Raw genomic sequence first — 25,414 nt, 5'->3', positions numbered from 1 at the left:
AGCTGGTTTAAGGGGGTGGTGGTTGGGGGGGCGGGGTTGTTGGGACAAGCAAGCAGTGATAGGAGGAGATAACCAAAATATGTCACAGACAAAAGAACAAAGAGGTGTTGAAGGTGGTGATATTATCTAAAAGAATGTGCTAATTAAGAGTGGAGAGCAGGACAAACAAGGTAGCTCTAGTGGGGGTGGGGTGAAATGAATGATGGGTGGAATACATTTAAAAATAATGGAAATAGATGGGAAAAGAAAAATCTATATAAATTATTGGAAAAAGCAAAAGGGAAGGGGAAGAAACGGAAAGGGGGTGGGGATGGAGGAGGGAGTTCAAGATCTAAAGTTGTTGAACTCAATATTCAGTCCGGAAGGCTGTAAAGTGCCTAGTCGGAAGATGAGGTGCTGTTCCTCCAGTTTGCGTTGAACTTCACTGGAACAATGTAGCAAGCCAAGGACAGACGTGGGCAAAAGAGCAGGGTGGAGTGTTAAAATGGCAAGCAACAGGAAGGTCTGGGTAATGCTTGCGGACAGACCGAAGGTGTTCTGCAAAGCGGTCACCCAGTCTGCGTTTGGTCTCTCCAATGTAGAGGAAACCGCATTGGGAGCAACGAATGCAGTAGACTAAGTTGGGGGAAATGCAAGTGAAATGCTGCTTCACTTGAATGGAGTGTTTGGGCCCTTGGACAGTGAGGAGAGGGGAAGTAAAGGGGCAGGTGTTGCATATTTTGCGTTTGCATGGGGAGGTGCCGTAGGTGGGGGTTGAGGAGTAGGGGGTGATGGAGGAGTGGACCAGGGGTCACGGAGGGAACGATCCCTACGGAATGCCGCCGGGGGAGGGTGAAGGGAAGATGTGTTTGGTGGTGGCATCATGCTGGAGTTGGCGGAAATGGCGGAGGATGATCCTTTGAATGCGGAGGCTGGTGGGGTGATAAGTGAGGACAAGGGGGACCCTATCATGTTTCTCGTAGGGAGGAGAAGGTGTTAGGGTGGATGCGCGGGAGATGGACCGGACACGGTTGAGTGTCCTGTCAACTACCGTGGGTGGAAAACCTCGGTTAAGGAAGAAGGAGGACATGTCAGAGGAACTGTTTTTGAAGGTAGCATCATCAGAACAGATGCGACGGAGGCGAAGGAACTGAGAGAATGGGATGGAGTCCTTACAGGAAGCGGGGTGTGAGGAGCTGTAGTCGAGGTAGCTGTGGGAGTCGGTAGACTTGTAATGGATATTGGTGGACAGTCTATCACCAGAAATAGAGACAGAGAGGTCAAGGAAGGGAAGTGTCAGAGATGGACTATGTGAAAATGATGGAGGGATGGAGATTTGAAGCAAAATTAATAAATTTTTCCAGGTCCCGACGAGAGCATGAAGCAGCACTGAAGTAATCATCAATGTACTGGAGGAAGAGTTGTGGGAGGGGGCCGGAGTAGGACTGGAACAAGGAATGTTCCACATACCCCATAAAGAGACAGGCATAGCTGGGGCCCATGTGGGTACCCATAGCCACACCTTTTATTTGGAGGAAGTGAGAGGAGTTAAAGGAGAAATTGTTCAGTGTGAGAACAAGTTCAGCCAGACGGAGGAGAGTAGTGGTGGATGGGGATTGTTCAGGCCTCTGTTCAAGGAAGAAGCTGAGAGCCCTCAGACCATCCCGGTGGGGGATGGAGGTGTAGAGGGATTGGACGTCCATGGTGAAGAGGAAGCGATTGGGGCCAGGGAATTGGAAATTGTTGATGTGACGTAAGGTGTCAGAGGAATCACGGATGTAGGTGGGAAGGGACTGGACAAGGGGAGAGAGAAGGGAATCAAGATAGCGAGAAATGAGTTTCGTGGGGCAGGAACAGGCTGACACGATCGGTCTGCCGGGGCAGTCCTGTTTGTGGATTTTGGGTAGGAGGTAGAAGCGGGCCGTCCAAGGTTGGGAGACTATCAGGTTGGAAGCTGTGGAAGGAAGATCTCCAGAGGAGATGAGGTCAGTGACAGTCCTGGAAACAATGGCTTGATGTTCAGTGGTGGGGTCATGGTCCAGGGAGAGGTAGGAGGAAGTGTCTGCGAGTTGACGCTCAGCCTCCGCGAGGTAGAGGTCAGTGCGCCAGACAACAGCACCACCCTTGTCAGCGGGTTTGATGACAATGTTGGGGTTGGACCTGAGAGAACAGAGTGCAGTAAGTTCAGAGTGAGACAGGTTAGAATGGGTGAGGGGAGCAGAGAAATTGAGACAACTAATGTCATGCCGACATTTCTCAATGAAAAGATCAAGAGAAGGTAAGAATCCAGAGGGAGGGGTCCAGGTAGTGGGAGAATATTGGATGTGGGTAAAAGGATCCGTTGAATGGGGAGAGGACTCCTGCCCAAAGAAGTGAGCATGGAGACGAAGACGGCGGAAGAAGAGTTCAGCATCGTGCCGAGCCCAAAATTCATTGAGATGAGGGCGTAAGGGTAAGAAACTAAGTCCTTCGCTGAGCACTGAACGTTCAGCGTCGGAGAGGGGAATGTCAGGAGGTATAGTGAACATGCGGCCAGGTCTGGAATTGGAAGATGGGATGGGGACGGAGGGACAGGCAAGGGTGGAGGGTCCTGGATGGGTGTTGGTGTCGATGAGTTGTTGGAGCTTGCGTTCCTTAGCACTTGAGAGAAAGAGAAAAAGTTTCTTGTTGAGGCGTCGGATGAGACGAAGAATAAAATGAAACTGGGGGCACGCGCAGCTTGGAAAAAGGGTGCAACGGTGCTGCTGGAGGGAGAGGTCGAGTGTGTTCATATGGCGGCGCATGGCACTGAGTGTGGATCTCAGAATGCAACGGGAACAGCAGTCCGAGAAACGTTTTATGTCCCGGAGATACCTGTAATCCTGGGTGGGTTCGAAACATTTTTCCAGGTATTTCTGTTTTTGTTTTGGATTTCCAGCATCCGCAGTTTTTTGTCTTTAACTTGCTGCCCAGGCTGAGGTGAGAGAGGAAGTAACTGGTACACCAGGAGAACTTAGAATCAAGAGGAAGGAGGTTTTAGAAAGGCTATCTTTACTTAAAATAGATAAGGTACCAAGACTGGATGAGATGCATCCAAGGGTACTGAGGGAAATGAGAGTGGAAATAGCAGAGGCACTCGTGATAATCTTCCAGTCTTCCTTAGACACAGGGGAGCTGCCAGAGCACTGGAGAATTGTGAATGTTACACCCTTGTTCAAAAAGAGGTGCAAGGTTAAAGCTGGAAACTACAGACCAGTCAGTTTGACCTCAGTGGTAGGGAAACTTCTGGAAACTATAGTACGGGATAAACTCAATAATCACTTAGACAAGTGCAGGATAATTAAGGAAAGCCAGAATGGATTCATTAAGGAGAAATCATGTTTAATTAACTTGCTGGAGTTTTTTGAGGAGGTAACAGAGAAGGTTGATAAAGGAAACACTGTTGATGTGGTGTATATGGATTTTCAAAAGGCATTTGATACAGTGCCACACAAATACTTCTGAGCAAAATTCTAGGTCATGGCATAAAAGGGAAAGTAGGCACTTGGATAAGAATTGGCTGAGTGACAGGAAACTGAGTGTAGTGATAAATGGTTGTTTTTCAGATTGGAGGAAGATTTGTAGTGGAGTTCCTCAGGAGTCAGTTTTGGACCCTTGCTCTTCCTGATATATGTTAATGACCTAAACTGTGTGTGTAGGGCATGATTTCAAAATTTGCAGATGATACGAAGATTGGAAATGTTGCCAACTTTGATGGGGATAGTTTTAGAGTCATAGAGGTTTACAGCACAGAAAAAGGCCCTTCGGCCCATCAAGTCTGCGCCGGTCAAACAAGTACCTAATTATTCTAATCCCATTTTCCAGCACTAGGCCCATAGCCTTGTATGCCATGGCATCACAAGTGCACATCCAAATACTTCTTAAATGTTATGATAGTTTCTGCCTCTACCACCCTTTTAGGCAGTGAGTTCCAGATTCCCACCACCCTCTGGGTGAAAAAACTCTTCCTAAACCTCCTGCCCATTACCTTAAATCTATGCCCCCTGGTTATTGATCCCTCCACCAAGGGGAAAAGTTCCTTCCTGTCTATCCTATCTATATACCCCTCATAATTTTATACACCTCAATCATGTTCCCCCTCAATCTCCTCTGCTCCAGGGAAAATAACCCCAGTCTATCCAATCTCTCCTCATAACTAAAACTCTCCAGCCCAGGCAACATCCTGGTAAATCTCCTCTGCACTCTCTCTAGTGCAATCACATCCTTCCTATAATGTGGATTCCAGAACTGCACGCAATACTCTAGCTGTGGCCTAACCAGCGTTTTATACAGTTCCAGCATAATCTCCCTACTCTTATATTCTGTGCCTCAGCTCATAGGCCTCCTTAACCACCTTATCTACCTGTCCCGCTACTTTAAGGGACCAGTGGAAATGCACACCAAGGTCCCTCTGATTCTCAGTACTTCCCAGGACAAAAGGGCATAGATATGTTGGTGGATTGTGCAGATAAGTGGCAGATGAAGTTCAGTGCAGAGAAGTGTGAGATGATTGGTTTTGGCAGGAAAGATATGGTGAGACAGTATAAAATAAAGGGAGAGCCTCTAAAGGAGGTGCAGGAACAAAGGGACCTTGGTGTATGCGTACATAAGTCAGTGAAAATGGCAGAGCATATTGAGAGAACAGTTAATAAAGCATATCGTATATTAGGAGTACATAGGGGCATTGAGTACAAGAGTAAGAAGGTTATATTGAACTTGTATAAGACACTAATTAGGCCTCACCTGGAGCACTACATCCATTTCTGGGCACCATACTTGAGGAATTGTAAAGGTATTGGAGAGAGTGTAGAGGAGATTCACAAGAATGATTTCTGGGATGAAGAACTGTAGCTATGAGGATAGATTGGAGAGGTTGGGACTGTTTTCCTTGGAGAAAAGGCTGAGAGGGGACTTGATAGAGGAATTCAAAATCATGAGTGGTAAGGACAGGGTACATACTGAGAAACTGTTCCCACTCAAGAGAGCATCAAGAATTAGAGGGCACAGATTCAAAATAATTGGCAAAAGGAGTAAATGTAACATGAGGAAATTTATTTTCACCCAGAGGGTGGTTGGAGTCTGGAAAAACTTCCTGAAAGGGTGGTGGAGGCAGGTTCGCTCAAGGTATTCAAAAGGGAATAGGATTGCTTCCTGAAAAGAGCGATTGTGCAAGGTTACGGGAATAAGGCAGGGCAGTGGCACTAGGTGGAATGCTCTTTCAGAGAGCCAGTGCAGACTCGATGGGCCAAATGGTGGCCTCCTGCACTGTAAAGATACTGTGAAGAAAGCAGCTCATCATCACCTTCTCAAGGGCAGTTAGGAATGGGGAATAAAGGCTGGCTGAACCAGTGGATGCTCACATCTCTGGATGAAAAAATAAATCATCACTGAGGGGCTCTTTAGAGCCACACCAATGAAAGTCTTTGTACTTTGTTTTCCTCAGTGTTTGAGATTTATTTTACTAGAACTGGTTTTTGATAAACTTGACTAGCTTTGTGTAATGTTCAACTTTGATCAAGAATAAATGGTTAGCACTTTGGAATTGTGTGCTTGGATCTGATATGCACTTATCTACACCAGTAATGTTTTAGTTCCCAGGTATCTAGGTAACCCTATTGCAGCAATGCTTCCCATGATTACATCACCATAGTTACTAATAAACCTGATAGCTGCTTGTGCAATAGCAGATTCCTGGTGGCCCACAACTTAAGTTGAATTTCTTTTGTGTCCTTGCAGACATGTTGGGCATTATGGAGTTTTTTTAACCCATGACGTTTCAAAATCAAGAATTTATCTTGTATTTTTTAGAGGAACTGAAGCGGCAGAATGTTGCATTGCAGTCTGCAGAAGGCGATGTTACTCGGCTGCAAGTCCAGCTCATGGAGGCAAATGCTGACATGGAGAATATAAAAGCAGTTGCTACGGTTTCTGAGACCACCAAACAGGAGGCAATCGATGACGTGAAGAAGCAATGGCAGGAAGAAGTTGCTTCAATGCAGGCTATAATGAAAGGTAATGAATAAAGTTCCTTTTCCCTGTGCAGGCTTCTGTTTACTTTTCCCTCTGAACCCATGTAATGAGGCAGGGTTCTATGTGGGCTGGTCACCTCTCACATCCCACCCATTATTTGTCAGTTTTGACTCTGAATGTTAGTAGGAAAGGATAACCCTGTATTTATTTAGTTGCTTCCCTGTCCTTTAGAGGTTCTGAGTGTTTCACAGCCCATGGATCAGTGTTGAAGTGCAGTTCCTGTCTTCCTCCTTCCATTCTTTGTGACTCAGTGCCGCAATCTCCATCATGGGTAGGGTACGGAGGCAGGTCCAGAATCCACCCCTGCCGGAACGAGGATCATGCTGGCACCAATCTGATCCACATCAGCCGTCCAGCCAACTGAGCCACCCGGCCCCAAGGAGTCAGAGTTGCTGTGGCAACATAAACTTTTACATGCGTGTTGTAGTCTGGAGCTATAGATAGTGATGATAGAGGCTCCAATTTCTTTCCACGCTCCACAGTTATCATAGCAAGAGTTGCCTACTTCAAAAGCTCTACATATAAATTATGCAAACTATGCCCTCCGTCACTTTACTAGTCACTATTGCTGATATGACTCGTACTAACTTAGAAAATATTCTGATGGTTTCAAACTCAAATTTACTGCAGATTTTCATTTTTCAGGGAGAGTGAGAGCCAAAAATAAAACTTAACCTCTGTCCCTCAATTTTGTTGTGGTGGTAGCCATGTTGCCAGATCTGCTAAGAATCATGCAGTGCTCAATGAATGAAACCAATGCAGCATTATTGGCGTGATTATCTCTTGGGAGGCCACGAGAATCTGTTATGAGAGAAACACGATTTTGTTAACTGCTTTGTCTGGCCTCACTGCGAATGAACTTGACTGACGTTCCCAGAAGGCTTCCATGAAGCTGATAACTCTTGGTCTCGATTTAATTTTATAACAGCAACATTATATGTTAACCTGAAATCATTTCCAGACCAAATAAGCTAAAATCTCCCAGCCTCACACTCACCTTGCCCTCTCTGGTCTTCCTGCTTCTCTCTCTCTCTCACACTCTCTCTCTCTCTCTCTCACACATTCTCTCTCTTTCACCCGCTCGCCCTCTCTCTCACACTCTCTCCCTGTCTCTCACACTCACTCCCTCTCTCCCTCTCGGGCTCTCCCTCTCGGGCTCGCGCTCGCCCTCTCGCCCTCGCCCCGACCTCGCCCCCGCCCCCCCCTCGACCTCACTCCCCCCTCGACCTCGCCCCCACCCCCTTGCCCTCTCTCTCAAATCCATATAGCTAAAGTTCGGATGATTTTTGTGCAGTACCAGTAATTGTGGGCTGTGTATTTCTGCCATTGGATTAAATATTAAAATCTTCCTCGTTTGAGTTATGTGACTGAAACCATTTAATTTTCTTTCTTGGTATTCTTCATTTAAAAGAGAAAAAAGTTAGTTAATTTGTAAGAGGTGCCTTTGAACAGTATTCTAAACTATGCTGCAGAGACAGTGAGAGATTATGAGATTCAGTTCCACCAGCGGCTGGAACAGGAACGCACGCAATGGGGACAGTACAAGGAAGCAGTGGAACGTGAATTGGCTGACCTAAGGAGGCAACTCTCTGAAAGACAAGAGGAGGACAGCTTGGAAAATGATATGAAGAAAGTGAGTATGCTCCGCTATAAATCTTGAAACAATTGAAAAAATGTTCTGGTTGTCATGGTAATTTGTGTGTGGAGCCAGAAGACATAGGTAGGGTTCTAAATAAATACTTTGTGTTGGTGTTCACAAGTGAGAGGGACAATGTGGGTATGGAAATCAGGCAGAAGGACTGTGGTATATTTAAAGAAATTGGCATAGAAAGGGAGGAGGTTCTAAGTGGTCTGGCAGGCTTAAAAGTAGATAAATCTCCAGGCCTGGCTATTGAGTGAGGCAAGGGAGGAGATGGCAGGGGCGCTGGCAATAATTTTCAAAACGTCTCTGGCCACAGGAGATGTGCCAGAGGTCTGGAGGACAGCCAATGTGGTACCGTTATTCAAGGAGGGAGGAAGTGATAAACCAGGGAACTGGCCTGGCCAGCCAGTCTAACCTCAGTGGTGGGGAAACTATTGGAAGCAATTCTGAGAGACAGAATTTATCTATACTTGGAGAGGCAGGGATTAATCAAGGACAGTCAGCATGGTTTTGTTAAGGGGAGGCCTGTCTGACCAATTTGATTGAATTTTTTGAAGAGGTGACCAGGTGTGCAGATGAGGGCAATGCATTTGACTAGTCTACTTGGACTTCAGCAAGGCTTTTGGTAAGGTCCCACATGGGAGACTGATAACAAAAGTAAGAGCCCATGGGATCCAAGGCAATTTGGCAAATTGGATCCAGAATCGGCTGAGTGGCAGGAAGCAGAGGGTGATGGTCGAGGGGTGTTTTTGTGACTGGACGCCTGCGTCCAGTGGGGTTCCACAGGGATCGATGTTGGGTCCCTTGCTGTTTGTGGTATATATAAACGATTTAGACTTGAATGTAGGAGGGTTGATCAGTAAGTTCGCGGATGACACAAAAATTGGTGGGGTGGTAAATAGGAGGATAGTCTTAGGTTACAGGAGGATATAGCTGGGCTGGCCAGATGGGCTGATCAGTGGCAAATGGAATTTAATCCAGATAAGTATGAGGTGATGCACTGGGGCAGGACAAACAAGGCACAGGAATACACAATGAATGGTAGGACGCTGGGAAGTACCAAGGATCAGAGGGACCTTGGTGTGCATGTCCACCAGTCCTTTAAGGTAGCGGCACAGGTAGATAAGGTGGTTAAGAAGACATATGGGATACTTGCCTTTATTAGCCGAGGCATAGAATATAAGAGCAGGGAGGTTATGCTGGAACTGTATAAAACACTGGTTAGGCCGCAGCTAGAGTATTGCGTGCAGTTCTGGAATCCACATTATAGGAAGGATGTGATTGCACTGGAGAGAGTGCAGAGGAGATTTACCAGGATGTTGCCTGGGCTGGAGAGTTTGTTATGAGGAGAGATTGGATAGACTGGGGTTATTTTCCCTGGAGCAGAGGAGATTGAGGGGGGGACATGATTGAGCTGTATAATATTATGATGGGCATAGATAGGGTAGACAGGAAGGAACTTTTCCCCTTGGTGGAGGGATCAATAACAAGGGGGCATAGATTTAAGGTAAGGAGCAGGAGGTTTAGAGGGGATGTGAGGAGGAATTTTTTTCACCCAGAGGTTGGTGAGAATCTGGAATTCACTGCCTGAAAGGGTGGTAGAGCAGAAACCCTCATAACATTTAAGAAGTATTTGGATGTGCCCTTGCGATGCCATGGCATACAAGGCTATGGGCCTAGTGCTGGAAAATGGGATTAGAATAGTTAGGTGCTTGTTTGACTGGCACAGATTCGATGGGCTGAAGGTCCTTTTTCTGTTCTGTAGACGTCTATGACTCTGATGTTGAGGATAAATGTTGAGTGGGAAGAGATAACTGGAATTCGCTCTTGTTCGTGCAGGACAGTAAACAGTGTGTAAAAAACCTGGTTTCAATTAACCAACTTCCAAATTATTTGAGCAGCAGGGTGGGTGCTTTTATTGGAGGTGATATGAAGTGCATTTTGGAGTCTTAAGCATTTGCTTATTAGATATCAAAGTCGAGACAGTCACACTTGTAATTATATATTCATTTCAATGTACAGGCTCAGGAAGATGCTGAGAAGTTGCGGTCAGTGGTAGTGCCCTTGGAGAAGGAGATAGCAGCTCTGAAAGAAAAGCTATTAACAGCTGAGGAAAAGGTCAAAGAACTGGAAGCCTCAAAGGTGAGTCCTAAAAGACTGTACAATCAAAATATTTTGATTTGCCTGCATAACAGTGACTATTCTCTAAAATTATTCATAGTTGTTTAGCACTTTGATGTACTGTGGATGTAAAAGGCACTATATATGTTCAAATTTGGAGTAAAGATTACTCATTGGAGAGTATGCAGAGGCGATTTACTAGATTGAGACCAAGGATGAGGGACTTCAGTTATGTGAAGAAGCTTGAGAAGCTGGGGTTGTTCTCCCTAGAACAGGGAAGATTAAGGTGAGACTTTAATAGAGGCAATAAAAAATTGAGGTGTTTTGATATAGTATATGGTGAAACTGTTTCTACTGACCGGAAGGTCAGTAACCAGAGGACACAGATATAGTTAGCACAGAAGACCCTGTGGGAGGCAACAATATCTACAGAATCACAGGGCACTATTTTATTCAGCAACTCATTATGATCTGGAATGTGCTGTCTTAAAGGGTGATGAAATCAGATTCAATAGTAACTTTCAAAAGGGATAAATACTTGAGAGTGGTTGCCGGACTATTGGGAAAGAGCAGAAGAGTGGGAGTAATTGGATATCTCTTTCAAAGAGCCAGCAAAGGCACGATGGGCTGAATGGCATCCTTCTGTACTGTAGTATTATTCTATAATGTGGTGTTTTTGTTGCACACAACACTTATTGTTCCCCATTTCACTTATCCATTTTTCTCCTCACCCCCTCAAAACCTTGTAAATGTGAAGTTATTCACTTTGGTTGTAAGAATTAAAAAGCAGAATGTTTTTTAAAGGGTGAAAAACTTGTATGCGTTGCTGTTCAAGGAGACTTGGGTGTGCTGTTACAAGGGATGCAGAAAGTTAGCTTGCAGGTGTGGCAACCAATTAGGCAGGTAAATGGCATGTTGGCCTTTATTGCAAGAGGATTGGAGCACACAAGTCTTGCTACAATTGTACAGGGTTTTGGTGAGACCGCAGCTGGAATACTGTGTGCGGCTTTGGTCTCCACATTTAAGAAATGATATACTTGCATTGGAGACGGTACAGTGAAGGTTCACTAAATTGGTCCCTGGGACGAGGCGGTTGTCCTATGATGAAAGGCTGAGTAAATTGGGCTTATGTTCTCTGGAGTTTAGAAGAAAGAGATGCGATTTCATTGAAACTTACAAAACTCTAAAGGGGCTTAATAGAGTGGATGCTGAGAGATTGTTTCCATTGGTTGGGAATCTAAAACACGGGCACAGTCTCAGGATAAGGGCCCGATCGTTTAGGACTGAGATGAGGAGAAATCTCTTCATTCAAAGGTTGTGAACCTTTGGAGATCTTTGCCTCAGAGGGTTGTGGATGCTCCCTCGTTGAATATATTTAAGGCTGGCATAGACAGATTTTTGGTGTCTCGGAATTAAGGTATATGGGGAGCGGGAGGGAAAACGGAGTTGAAGCCCAAGATAAGCCATGATCGTATTGAATGGCAGAGCAGGCTTGATGGGCTGTGTGGTTCACTCCTGCTCCTTTCTTATGTTCTTTAATATGCTGTGAATACTCATGGCATTTGTCAGATTATCTGAATTAAAAACGACACAGGAAAGGAAGGCTTTAATACTTACCAAAATGCTTCCTACTTGAACTTGGTGTTACCTTTCCCAAATATACAAGTATGTTTTGAATGGGCGGGAAGCATACAGTGATGCAGGCTGGTCATTTGTAATAATGTGAGGTCAGTGAAATTTGTTTCACCAGCTAAACTGAAAAGTATCATTAATTGAAAAACAAAGGAGTATCCACATGGATGTTTTCACTGTATATTAAGAGACTGAAGTGGTTAATGTGCTCAGCAGGTTAAAGAGCTGAACCATTATCTTGAGACTGAGAAATCCTGCAGGACAGACCTGGAAATGTATGTTGCTGTTCTCAACACGCAGAAAAGTGTGCTGCAGGAAGATGCAGAGAAACTGCGCAAAGAGCTGCATGAAGGTAATTGAAAAAAGAGCCAATAATTTAAAAAGCTATAAATTGTCAAACTGAGAACTTATCCTTGAGGTTAGAGTGAAGTTTAGAAGAATCACTGATGCCTTAGGAAAGAAGAATAGGAATATGAGAAAACACTCCTTAAATTCAAAAGAACACTTCCCCATAGTTGTCATTTTATTCTGCAGCTTCTGTATTATTTAGATAATGTTTCTCTCCTCTCCAGCTTCCTCTCTGTCTCCCACCACCCCTTGATCACGGACTAACCTATTTCCAGGCCTTTGTCAGCACTCTTTTATAACTTGTAATGTGGAAAGGTGTCTTGGAATAATTCGCCTTTGTGAGGGTAGGGGAAGAGTGTAAGGCTTGTGTTTAGTGCTTTCCCTGACAGCCGATATGGGAAGCACACCATCTGGCACTGTAAGCACAGACCCGAGTCATACTACTTGAGGGCACTGCTAGTCTCACCTGCCTGTGTGCAAAGACTTTTCTCTGTTCAGAGTAGAAATTTCTTCGGTATCATCTATTCTAATTTAGAATCTTCAGTTCAGTGCTTTAGTATATTCTTCCTTAATTGTTGCATTAAGATGAGGTAAAAGTTAAATAAAAAGAGTTGATATTGAATACTGACATTGAATCCAGAATGTTTAAATGTTGGAAACAGGATTAACAAACAATATCCTATGTGACTGTGACCATGGTAAACTATCCCTCCTTGTCCTTCTCTACCTGTCTGAAATCTTTGACACCATTGGCCATACCATCCTCCTCCAAGGCCTCTTCTTGGTTGTTTAGCTGGGTGGCGCTGCCCTCACCTGGTTCCATTCTTACCTATCCAGTCAGAGCCAGAGTAATATCCTTTCTTTCCACTCCCCCACCACTGTCCCTGGACTTCCCCAAGGATCTGTCTCTGGCCCCTTCCTGTTTCTCATCTTTATGCTGAACTTTGATGACATTATCCAAAAACACATCGTCAGGTTTAACATGTAAGTTTACAATATCCGACTCTACTTCATCACCACAACCTCCCTCTACTCCTGCATTGCCTGCAAGTTGTTACATTGCTTGTCCAACATGAAGCACTAGATGAGCAGAAATTTCTTCCAACTAAATATCGAGAGGATCGAAGCCATTGTTTTCAGTCCTCACCATAGTCTCCATTCCCTAGCCACCGACTCCATCCTTTCCCTGGAAAGTGTCTGAGACTGAACAAGGCTGTTTACTAACTTGGTGTCTATTTAATCCCAAAATGAGTTGCTGACTACAAATCTGTTCCATCACAAAGACTGTCCGATTCCACATTCTTGATGTTGCTTCGACTCTCTCTCCCATGCTTTTGTTACCTCTAGAGTAATTCAAGATTCTCTGGCGACGTACCCTTTAAATTTTTTTGGAGTTCGTGGGATTTGTTTAAGTGCGTAGTCCCTTTAAGGTTTTTTTTTGTGCTGCTGCACACCGCAGTAACTTAAAGGGGTCAACTTGTGTCTGGCCTGCGTGAGAACTTTCAAGTTCCTGTGCAACAATGCAGCTTAGGAGGGAACATTGCTCTCTGGCTGGCCTTCCACCTTCCATTGATGGCACACCATTAATTTGAGGTCATCTGAAAATCTGCTGCTCAGATCCTAATCTTCAGTTTTGTTCACCCATCATCCCCTGTGCTTCATGACCTACATTAACTCCCAGTCTGGCAATGTCTCAGTTTTTAAATTCTCATTCTTGTTTTCAAATCTCTCCAAGGCATTGCCCCTCCCTATCTCTGTAACCCGCTCCAGCCTTAAAACCCCCCCTGAAATTTCAGCATTCTTCCAATCTGGACACTTGAACACTACCAGCCGTGCTTTCAGATGCCTAGATCCTAAGCTCTAAGCCTTCCTTGAACCTCTCAATTTCTCTTTTCTCCTTTAAGATGTTCCTCAAACCCTACCTCTTTCGACCAAGCATTTGATCACCTACCCTAATATCACCTTATGTGGCTTGAGATCAAATTTTGTTTGATAACATTCTTATGAAGCACCTTGGCATTTTTTTTACCCCGCTTAAGGCACTCTATAAATGCCTAAAGCTGTTGTTGTAAACATGTGGCCTGGTTCATTTGGTGACATTTGATTTGGGTTTGAAACCTAATGGAAACCTGTAGTTCACTGACTTCGGTTTGTTTAAATGTTCCCTTCAGTGTGTCATCTTTTGGAGCAAGAAAGACAGCAGCACAACCAGTTGAAATACACATGGCAGCGGGCCAATGACCAGTTCCTAGAATCCCAGCGGCTCCTCATGAGGGATATGCAGCGCATGGAGAACGTTCTCACTTCAGAGCAGCTTCGGCAGGTTGAAGAGCTGAAGAAGAAGGAGCAAGTATGAAAGACTTCAAATCTGTGATTCAAATGTTTACCTGAGTAGCAGAAGGAATGAAACAAACAAGGACCTGACTGTATCTTAGGAAATTCAGCTTCTCAAAACATTTTGATTCTCCTACTGTTTTCCTGCTTTCTCAATCTTTTAAAGCAAGATGCAGAAACCCTTGTAAGAGTTTGAAAATTTTAATAAAATGCAGCAAAGTACCAATGGCCTCCACGTTGGGTCTGACAGTGGCCTTTAAACAAGTTGCTGGCCTCAATTAAAACAGTACCCTGATGTACTGATTTAAGCTTGCTCGTAGAGAATTAGTCTGATGATGTTGTTCATTGCTTTCAGTTGAGTAGTTGCGTTAGTGAAGATGGAAAGCAGGAATTCTTGTCACATGAATTGTTTACCTCATTGGGATACACTTTGTTTTACAAAGATTCAAAAAATGATGGACAGGAAAAGACCTGAACCATTCAACCTGTCCCCTACTGTGATGGTCTTGTACATCATAACTCATACACTCTCCACTTCATTGGGAGAGAAGCGGGTGAAGGTGTGTGCATGGCTGGCGGGAAAAACTGGAAAATTCCTGTCTGACTCCATTAGGCAATCAAAACTTGTCCAGGAGATGGCTCTGTCCCTGATCATTCTGTGTGGTCTCTCTCTTTTATACAAAGTGAGGTAAGAAACTGACCTGGTTCTCGCTGGAGGGAACTCAGGGAATCGATTTTTACTGCACAGACTGACGTTCTATAGGTCCACTTCTCTGGGATAAGTATCACCTCTTGTTAGCTAACTCATTTCTGGCCTCACACAACTTGTAAGAGTGACCCCAGGTTCTCACTAACCTATTTAGTTAAAACAGTTGATCTACACCAACACAGTCTAGCCCTTCTTCATCCAGTGAACTCTGGATCAAATCATCCCTGAGTATGTCCTTCTCTAAATTATAAAGATTTGGCTCTTTTGAGTCTGTCTGGCTAAGATATTTTAAACTGGGAATTAATCTTGTAGCCCTCTGCATCCTTTCCCAAGCCTCACTGTCAACCATCATGTGAGAAGGACAGAACTGAGCACAGGATTCTAACTGAGGCCTAACCAAAGTCTTGTACAAAGACAAAGCAGTATGATTACAAGGACAAAATGGAATACTTTTCAAGAAGATTACCAAAGGGAAACCTCCCTTAATGAGTAGTTTGAGGCCCATGGATCAAGAAAGTCCTAAACTTGTCATCCCTTGCCTGTATTATTTGCTGATACCAGAAATGGATGTGACAGAACATCAGTAACTTATCCAGCATTCATGGTCTCAATGGTTATCCAATAGCCTTTGCTGGAAGTACATTGTGTGGATGATGTGAGGACTGGCTGTGAATCCCATACAGTTGAATACTTGCTGTCAAAGCTCCTTTTATAAATGATGGGCACGTGGATGAGGTGCCATCGTGTACCCAGTGGCCATGGAACCAGACCCAAGAAAGGAGTTAATTTCTTCAGGGCAAGTTTAAAATAAGATGTCCAGGTAATCCATTGAGTCCAAGTAGATTGGGCAGTAGTGGAAGAGAAGAGTAACAAGGGAGTAAAACATTCCCCACTTTACTTGGGTTTATGTTAGTGGGCCAGTGAAGTGAACTGAAGCTACGTCAATATGTCTGCAATGCTACCTGCAATCTCCCAGCTTCAATGGGATCTGTGGTGAGCATTCTGTGATTCATTGAATAGAGGAAGGAACAGTTACTGTTACTAATGTACAATTGTCAACTGGTAAAGGATGCTTTTTTGCACTTGCTTAAATTAATTTTAAAATAGTTCCGATCTTAATCCTCTGATTTAATGTATATTCTAAATTTCTAGCCCATTTTAAAATGAAGTTGCTGTACAGATTTATTAGACTGTAGAGCTACATGGAAAGCTTTGAAACGAACTACTGATCACTTTTGTTTCCTTGAAGTATTAATGTCTCCGGTTTCTCTTTGGCTGTTAATCTAGTCTCAGTCTAGTTAATGTGAATATGACTGCAAATCTTTAAAACCATGCCTTATTTCAGCTGCCATAGTGGCAGTCTTGCTCAGATAGAAGCTCAAAGTGTACGCAGGTATTTGCTTTTTTAAGAGTCTTGAGTTGCACCCTTGAGTTCCGCACTGTTATTGTTTACTGGCTGCATTGTGAAGATGTGAGTATGTTAAAAGCACCTCCATGAATAGACATATTCTGAAGTAGGCATTCCTGTTTCAGGCAGATGATGAACAGCGGAGCCTCAAAAACGTCAAGGAGAGGAAGCAGCCGGAGACTGAAGAAGAAGGATCTGTAATGAACTCCCAGTCACGTGTGGAATCTCCTGCCAAATCTCTTGGTGTCTTAGATGTTGAAGTGGTCAGTTCTGTAACTATTCTACAACGATGGTTATATAGCATTTTAGGACATTTCTAGGTGATTCTGCAAATTCTTGTAGTAATCATCATGGGTGAATGGGAGCTCCTGAAATGCCTCAGTATGAGAGTACACCACATGGTAAGATGGGGATTCATACAGGTAAGGAAAGTTGCTGGTCAGTCCCAGCTGTGTATTGAGTTAATTCATGTTGGCTAAAGCACAGTGAGAGTGCTAAAATTGGACTCTGCCTCCTCAGGGTAGGGCAGAAAATATGTCTGACTTCCTGATCATCATTCAATATTCCTGACCACTTCCCATTAATCCCTGCTCACAAGACACTTATGGATGTTTACTGAGGTTAGAATTAGGTGCCGACTATAATACCTCCCGTGGCTTAACTGTCTTAAGTTGGTAGTTGCGGAGTGTTCATTTAGATTGAGGTAACAGAGGGCTCCCAATAACTGTAGATTCATAGAATGATTACAGCATAGAAGCAGGCCATTAGACTTATTGAACCCCTGCCGGCTCTCAGCTCCTTGCAAGTGCAATTTAGCTAGACCCATTCCCCCACACTTTTCCCATAGCCCTGTAATTTTTTTTCCCTTTAGTTATTTATCCAATTCCATTTTGCAAGCCACGATTGAACCTTCCTCCAGACTCTCAGGCAGTGCATTCCAGGTCCTAACCACTTGTTGCATAGAAAAGTTTTTCCTCATGTTACCTTGGTTACCTTTGGTTCTTTTGCCTATCACTAAATCTGTGTCCTCTGATTCTTGACTGTTTCGCCAATGAAAACAGTTCCTTCCTATCTACTCAGCCTAAACTCCTCATGATTTTGAATATCTTTATCAAATCTCCTCTCAATTTTTCTCCTTAAGAAGAACAGCCCCAGCTTCTCCAATCTACTCATGTAACTAAAGCCCCTCAACTCTTTGAACCATTCATGTGAATCTTTCCTGTGTAAAGCATTCACATCCTTCCTAAAATGTGGTGCAGAGAATTGGGCACAATATTCCAGTCCAAAGTAGTGTTTTGTAAAGGTTCACCATAATTTCCTTGCTTTAGTACACTCTGTCTCTACTTGTAAAGTCCATTATTTTTAAAGTATGATGAACTTAACCAGTGAATCCCATTGTAGAAAAATAATTTACAGACTGCTTCTACTTAGACAATTTTATTACTGTAGATTTTTTTTTAAATCTAGTTTTAATTAATGAAAATTGTTGTGCTGTATACCAATTGTAAAGAAAATATTTTTTTCAATATTACTGTGAAGCAGGCTTGTGGGGGCTATGTGTATGTTGTGTGTGTCTCTGACTAGTTTAATTAGACTGAACAGTCAGATTGCAAGGTTTAAGGCATCAAAGGGTTAGGTGTAAAGCAGGCATTTTTGAAGTGGGGATGAGTGAGCTAAGGTGGGATACCAGTAAATACAACATGAATAGATAAATGAGTGAGTTTTTGGCTATTGAATTTCAAAGAGGAAAAATAAAGTTTTACAACTGGCAAAGATCATAAAGGAAAAAAGCAAAGTTATTAAGTTTATTTTTCCTGAAAGTAATGGCCATAAAGACAACATGAAAGATTTTTAAATTCCGGGAAAGATAACTTTCAAAAGGTAGTTGAGAACAACTGGGTTTCAAGATGAAAGGGAAAAAATGTATTTAAGGAAAGATTGAAAACTCTGTAGGTGTGGCCATGTGACCTTGAAGAGTATGCTGTGCGCGCACAGCCCTGTGAAAGAAGCAGTTTCTAGCCACACCAGAGAAGTTTCTAGTTGTTCCAGGAAGCAAGATTTTGTTACACCCTTGGATTTCCATTGTTGAGTAAGAGGGAGAGAGAAGCTTGTGAAATACCTCCCCTATAGCAACAGTGAGTGCCTTGCGGTAATATTACTGGATGTTTTATAGATTAAAAATCTAAAGGGGCTGTTGCCTGGAAAATGGTGATTATTTGAGAGTCTAGCTAAGTAAAAATCTTTTGGGAAATGTTAAAGACTTCATTTAACTGTGTAACTAAATTTAACATGTGTTTAAGGTTTCTTTTCTTTTGTTAATAATTGTTTTAATTTAATATTTAAAATCTCCGGGTGGTTGTGGAATCTTTACTTCTGACTTCAGTACACGTACCTTCTCATAATAAAAATACAAATCGCAAATCATTGCTTTAGCTTGGCCAAGTTTCCCTGTGGGATTTGGTCAGCCCAGCAAATACCTGCCATATCATAACACAACCTAAAATTTTATTGGTCAGACTTTTTTGCACTTCCCAAATTCCATGTCGCACTCAAGTCATTTCACACATTATATTGAGTGAATCAGAGTTTGATGATTCTTGGCTAATATCTCACCATCTTCGGACTCTCAATTTAACATCTCACCGAACGATGACACTCCTGAGAGTGAGGCACTGAGTGTCAACCTGTATTGTGTGCTCAAATCTCTGGAGTGGGAGTTTAACACACAACCTTTTGCCTCTGAGGTGAGAGAGCTATTATTGGACCACAAAAATAAAAATAGTTGGAAAAATTCAGCAGGTCTGACAGCATCTGCGGAGAGGAATACAGTTAACGTTTCAAGTCCGTATGACTCTTCATTGGACCACGGTTGGCATCTTGTATGTTAGATATGATAGATATGTTATCTCCTGAGCGTCTGCAGACATTGTCCACCAGACTGGCATTGTAGGAATGACAAAAATGCTAAGATGCTGTGGAAATGCCATTTATGTAGGTTGGAAACAATATAGTTTGTCATTTAGAACTTCTCAAATGAATTTTGTCCTTTTTTTCTAGATTTGTGGAAATAACATACATGGTTCTGTGCACTCCTTGGATTCTGATTTGTCGGCCTCAACGGCAGGTCCTGCTACTAAACAAGACGGAGAGCCATTTCGAGAAGGCTTACGAAGAGTGCAGTCCACTGACAGTCTTGGCACCTCAGGCTCCTTGCAATCAAAGAGCTTGGGCTGCGGTCACAAGGCGAAATCAGCAGGAAATCTGGATGAGTCAGATTTTGGGCCATTGGTTGGAGCAGACTCTGTTTCTGAGAACTTTGATACAGTCTCAGTTGGCTCTTTCCAGATGTCTGGTTCCTTCACCCTGACAAAAGATCAAGAAAAAGCAATTAAAGCACTCACACCCGAGCAAGAGGAGACTGCTTCCCTTTTGTCGAGTCTTACACAGGTGGTGGATAGTGCTCCCAGTGGGTATAGAATGGTCAGTGAGAAAGAATGGAATTTACTTCAACAGGAGGTGAGTATTTTAAACGTCAAACTTTAATTTGTATATCTATCAAACATTCATGTGGCCTCATGTTCACTTATCCATTTTACAATTTTGTTGTGAAGCCTTTTAAATGCTCATAAACAAGCCTATTGCTGTGTTTCTTTGAGCATAACACTATTAAAAAAAGTGCTGATTTCAGAACAAAGCCTCTGTATAAATACTTGTAGCTGATGACTGTTGTTTTGGCTAATACTGTTTGACCTTTCTTCCAACACTTCAACCTTATTGACAAAGGAAAAAGACAGTTTCTTTAAGTTGATCCATATTTCCTGCAAACTGAACCATATATAACCTTTATGTATGTCTTGGATGGGATAGCCCCAAGACTAACCATTACCCTTTTTGCCATTTTAAACTGGACTTTGACCTCCATGTTCTCTTGATTGATCTAAAATATATTTGCAAATGTAATAGCTGCAGAAAAGCTGTAGGCCTATAGCATGTAATTCTCAGTACAGTGCTTATCTTGCACAAGACTTGTTCCAAAAAGTCAGAGCATCCAAAAGTACTGTTTCTATCCAGAATCCTTTTGACCGTATCTGTGCCAAAACATTGTGAACAATAATCCCCTGTTGATCACTATAGCTGGAAGTAGCTTAACAAAACAGGGAGCTGCAGTTCACAGGAATCCACAATTTCCCCACCTCCACAGCTTTTCTGGTTGTCTGGAATTCCAAAGGCAGATTTTCCCCTTAAGATCATCTTCTTAAAAGAGAGGTTATCAAGTTTAATTGAATTCTTTTGCTCAAGTGCTAATTCACACCAATATTTCAAAGAGATGAGGAAATTTTATGATGCAGTTAATTTTTGAATTGCAGGCCACCATCTGGGACAAATGGCCTGTGTTGGAAATATGGATATCTTTAGACTGTTCCACATATTGTTTTTATGCTCACAAAGGTAGAATAACTCTTGAAAAATTGGTTTTGAGCAGCTGCTTTTAAACCTCATTGTTTAAAAAAAACTAATTTTCATGTGGAAAGCATGGTGATGTGTTTCATCACAGTGATATTTATTAAAAACATTGTCATTAGGAATTCAGTCAAATGTAAAAATATGTAATTCAAATGAAAAGATTCACTTAAATGTCCCAAGAATTAATGCAACTAGTTACTTTGGTTGTAGATTTAAATACATTATAAGTACAGTATGAAACCAACACATAACCAGCAACCAAGTACGAGTACAATTTTGAAACTTAAACTACAATAGCCGTATAGCACTGGAGTGAGTAATATTTCTAACAATATTACGTCCCAGTATTATGGTATCCCCAAAATCGGACCTCCTGAAGAGTATCTAATTCTGCTGCTTGGAATGTAAGAATGATCTTCACATGATGTGATTCTGTATGCTTGCAAATTACACTCGGTTGATTTATATCTCCACTAAATCACTCTTGGCATTCTCTCCTCCTCTCGTCTTTCCCCACTCCTCATTCTATCCCCAAAATAAACCTCTGGGACAGGAGTTATTTTTTGTAAATGAACTGCCCTGCTTTACATTCCTACCCAGCTAATGGACTTTTAGTCAATGTTGACTCTATTAAAGGGTAACTCAGTGGTTTCCTTTGTTTAAATTTAAAAAGCTGTTCAAAGGGTTAAGGATATTACTGTATGAATTCTCTGAATTCAGCATAAAAATGCAGTGAGGTGAAGCTCCCCCAAGATAAGGAAGCAGGTTTAGTGTCAGCAAAATCATGCAGTGAGTTATTGATCTCCATAGTACTGAGGTGATGGATAGAAGCCAAATGCTGCCCAAGGCAGAGGAGAATGATGAGAAAATCAAAGGATTTTTGACCTGGGCCACTTTTGGAGAGATCCTATTAGCTATGTCTAGCACATTGGTAGAAAGACCAGCACTTTGTTGACCTGTTTCTTGAGATATGAGAGATGATGATCTAAGGATACGTAGGACATATATTGCTGCTGCAAGGTGAATCCATCTTCCTGAATGGGAATCAGCAACATATTTTTACAATTATTCATTTCTGCCTCTATTTACACACTACTGTTTACTATCTGGCATTTTTCACTGTAATATTTCCCTGCAGGTACAGAATGCTGGAAACAAGCTGGGTCGCCGCTGTGATATGTGTTCAAATTACGAGAAGCAGCTTCAAGGAATCCAAGTACAGGAGGCAGAGACCCGGGACCAGGTGAGACTGACTGTTGTGTGGGATTTACTTAGTTAGTTCTCTGCTATATGGACAACTCTCCTGCTGTGTTTCTGCTCCTAATCAGATGATAAATGTTCAGAGACAGTATAATTGACAATCTTTTGGCACTGTTTTCTATCTGAATCATTATATACTATTTCTGGTGCCCATCATGGAGCATCATCTGTTTGGTCAGAGCTGCTGGTTAATTTTCTTTCTTCTCCTGAGTTAAATCTTTAAACCTGTTATTTTATCATTCCTAATTTATTACTTCATTAATCACAAATCATATTGTATAAAATCTTTATCCTTAATTTTATTTCTCTCTGTTTACTTTTCACTGAAGAGAGAGTGTACAAATACATTCTACCCATTCACATGCCTTCATGTAACATCTGAGGCACGGTGCTGTAACAGCTCATCTCACAGTTAGCTGCTTATCCCATAACAAGCTCAAAACAATTCACACAAATAAAAGCTCTCAAACTTCACCCCAATTACATTTCCTTCTCTTTTCCACAAATGACCCTACCTGTTGCACTGAATCTCTAACGTCCTGGACCATGAATTGGATTTTTTAGCACACCCTTCAGGTGGAACCACCCAAACCCCTTTTTACCAAAACTTCATGATTGAGAACCAGCCAGCTGACACTCCTGCCGTTCAACCCCAATACAATTTTGAAGACCTGACACAATGATCTTACGAACAAACCCTCACCAATACTTTTGCCACTCCCAGACACTGTTTCCCTGGCCACCATCCCATCTAACTCTCCATATACCTAAGCTTGTCCAAAATAGAGCTGCCCTAACTCACATCAAGCCCCATTCACCCATGTGCTCGCTGACCTACTCTGGCAACACCTTGATTTTAAAATTCTTATACTGATGTCCAATTGCTCCATAATATTGCTCCTCCCTATCTCTAACTTCCCCCAACCCTACAACTCTCTCCGGACCTGCATTCCTCCAACTCCAGCCTCTTGTGAATCTTCACTTTCTTCACCCAACTATTATGCTCTGAAATTCCCTCTCTAAACCTCTCCTGTCTCTCCTCCTGTAAGATGCCCGTTAAAACTTTAGCCCCTGTTCTAATATCTCCTCCTTTGGCTCAATGTCAAATTTTGTCTGATATTCTTGTGAAGCACCTTGGGGCATTTTGCTGTATTAAATGCACTATATAAATGCAAATTGTTGCTGAGCAAATATTCCAAGATCTAAAGAGAGAAACAGCTGGAGTGCTGTAATGGCCTCAGCACCCCTTGGTTAAGGAGGGGGAGTGATTGAGTTGATAAATAGCAGTGTTTGAGTTGATCAAAAGTTTACCTGGTAGCAGTTAATAATTCTGCTTCTGATTTGCTCCAAACAACCATAAGCTTGTAAGTTTTTATCAGTAACAACAAAGCAAGAAAATAGTAAATACTCAATTGTACAAACAAAATATTTCACAATGCAAAATTGCATTTTAAATCAGTGACGACTCTCGTCCTGTGTTCCTCTGCTCGTTCTACAGCTAAAAATAAATAGTACATATTTAATGACAGGTACAGTAAAATAATACCACAACTTGAGTCACCAAAGCTTGTAGTATACGTGCAACAATTTATCCAATCCCCTCTACAATTAGGAGTTCCATTCGAACAATAAAAGTTAATTAGCTAATGCAACATGAGTTGCACCAGTGGAAAGTTTTACCTGCACCACTGTCTATTTTTAATCCTCTTTATAGGAAGAAAGCAAGTTGTTTTTTTTTGTGGTAACCGTTGCTTTTCATTTGAGCCTATCTGGATAATTTATTACCCCCAAAATGCTGGAGTGGGTCATCTTGCAGCAAGAGCCACAAATTGGATATCTTTTACCACACCCTCAGGTTACATTTTTGTGCTGCTAGTTGCTGGAAATGTGAGCTGATAACAGTGCCCTGAGGAGCATCAGGGACCTCCTGAGCATTGTGTCCAGTGGTCTATCTCCTTACCCAATGAAAAAAGAAACAATTGGAATAATGGTGAGGGAAATAGGGTGAATTAGAGTAAAATTAGATACGGAAAGGGAAAAAAACAGAGAACAAAAGATTTGATTGAGCGAAAGGAAAGAAATTAAATTTATCATGTCAAATTACTTCACCACATCATCAATGCCTGACATTTCAAAATAACATCTATAAAGTAATAAAAAGTCCCAAGGAGTTTAGCAGCATTATCAATCAAAAGATGACATTGAGCCACATAAGACAATATGAGGGTAGACGATCAAAAGTTCGATCAGAGGTAACTTTTAAGGAGTACCTTAAAACAAGAGAGTGAGGTGGAGAGGTTTATGTTGCTGAAGGCACCGCTGCTAATGATGGAGCAATTAAAATCCAGGATGGCAAGAGGCCAGAGTTGGAGGAGCACAGATATCTGAGTTATAGGGCTGGAGAAACTTAGAGATAGGAAACATACAATCATACAAATTAGGAGCATTTAGCAAGCCATTCGGCACCTCGATCATGCTCCACCATTAAATAAGATCATGGCTGACCTGACTGTGGCTTCAACTCTAATTTACCTTTGACTCCTTTGTTAGTCAAGAATCTGCCTACCTCTGCCATAAAAATATTCAATGACCCTACCTCCACTGCTCTCTGGGGAAGAAAGTTCCAAAGATTCACGACCCCCTGAGAGTAAAATATTCTTCTTACTTCTGTCTTAAATGGGAGACCCCTTATTTTTAGACTGGCCCCCTAGTTCTAGTTTCTCCCACAGGGGAAACATTCTTTCAGCATCCATCCTGTTAAGCCCCCTCGGGAAATTATATTTTTCAATACGATCACCTCTCAATCTCCTAAACTCCAGTGGATACAGACCCAGTTTGTCCAACCTTTCCTCATAAGATAAACCCCCATGCCAGGTACCAGTTAAATGAACCTCCTCCGAACTGCTAATGCTATTACCCCCTTTCTTAAATAAGGAGACCAAAACTGTACACAGCATTCTAGATGTGGTTTCACCAACATCCTGTACAACAGTAGAAAAACATCCTACTTTTACATTCCATTCCCCTTGTAATCAACAACAACACTCCATTTGCCTTCCTAATCACTTGATCCCTCAGTATCTCAGAATTCGTCTCTCCATTTAAATAATACGCTGCTTTTCTATTCTTACTGCCAAAGTGGACAAGTTCACATTTTCCCACATTATACTCCATCTACCAAATTTTTGCTCACTCACTTAACCCATCTATGCCCCTTTGCAGGCTCCTTATACCGTCTTCACAACTTACTTTCCTACCTATCTTTGTGCCATCAGCAAATATAGCAACCATACGTTCGGTCCCTTCATCAAAGTCATTAATTGTAAATAGTTGAGGCTCCAGCACTGATCCCTGTGGCACTCCACTTATCACAGCTTTCCAACCTGAAAAAGACCGATTTATTCCAATTCTCCATCTCCTTGTAGCTAATCAATCCTCTATCTGTGCTAATATGTACCCCCCTACACCC

General features: G+C 42.4%; 1 protein-coding gene across 2 annotated transcripts in view; it reads left to right on the top strand.

The window, feature by feature from the left end:
* Positions 1 to 25,414, top strand: part of rabep1 (rabaptin, RAB GTPase binding effector protein 1) — a 133,835-nt gene that overhangs the window by 66,968 nt on the left and 41,453 nt on the right. Inside the window, exons 3-10 of one of the 2 annotated variants that reach the window (XM_078548736.1) lie at positions 5,806 to 6,009; positions 7,500 to 7,660; positions 9,692 to 9,811; positions 11,639 to 11,774; positions 13,942 to 14,120; positions 16,347 to 16,484; positions 19,279 to 19,737; positions 21,824 to 21,928. In XM_078548736.1, the coding sequence (XP_078404862.1) occupies positions 5,806 to 6,009; positions 7,500 to 7,660; positions 9,692 to 9,811; positions 11,639 to 11,774; positions 13,942 to 14,120; positions 16,347 to 16,484; positions 19,279 to 19,737; positions 21,824 to 21,928 (1,502 nt within the window). Of the gene's footprint in view, positions 1 to 5,805; positions 6,010 to 7,499; positions 7,661 to 9,691; positions 9,812 to 11,635; positions 11,775 to 13,941; positions 14,121 to 16,346; positions 16,485 to 19,278; positions 19,738 to 21,823; positions 21,929 to 25,414 lie in introns of both variants that reach the window. The other variant, XM_078548735.1, reaches the window with a different exon arrangement.

This window comes from Cetorhinus maximus, chromosome 9, assembly GCF_964194155.1.
Source record: "Cetorhinus maximus chromosome 9, sCetMax3.hap1.1, whole genome shotgun sequence".
NCBI classification, from domain to species: domain Eukaryota; kingdom Metazoa; phylum Chordata; class Chondrichthyes; order Lamniformes; family Cetorhinidae; genus Cetorhinus; species Cetorhinus maximus.
This window is presented reverse-complemented; position numbering and strand designations above follow the sequence as displayed.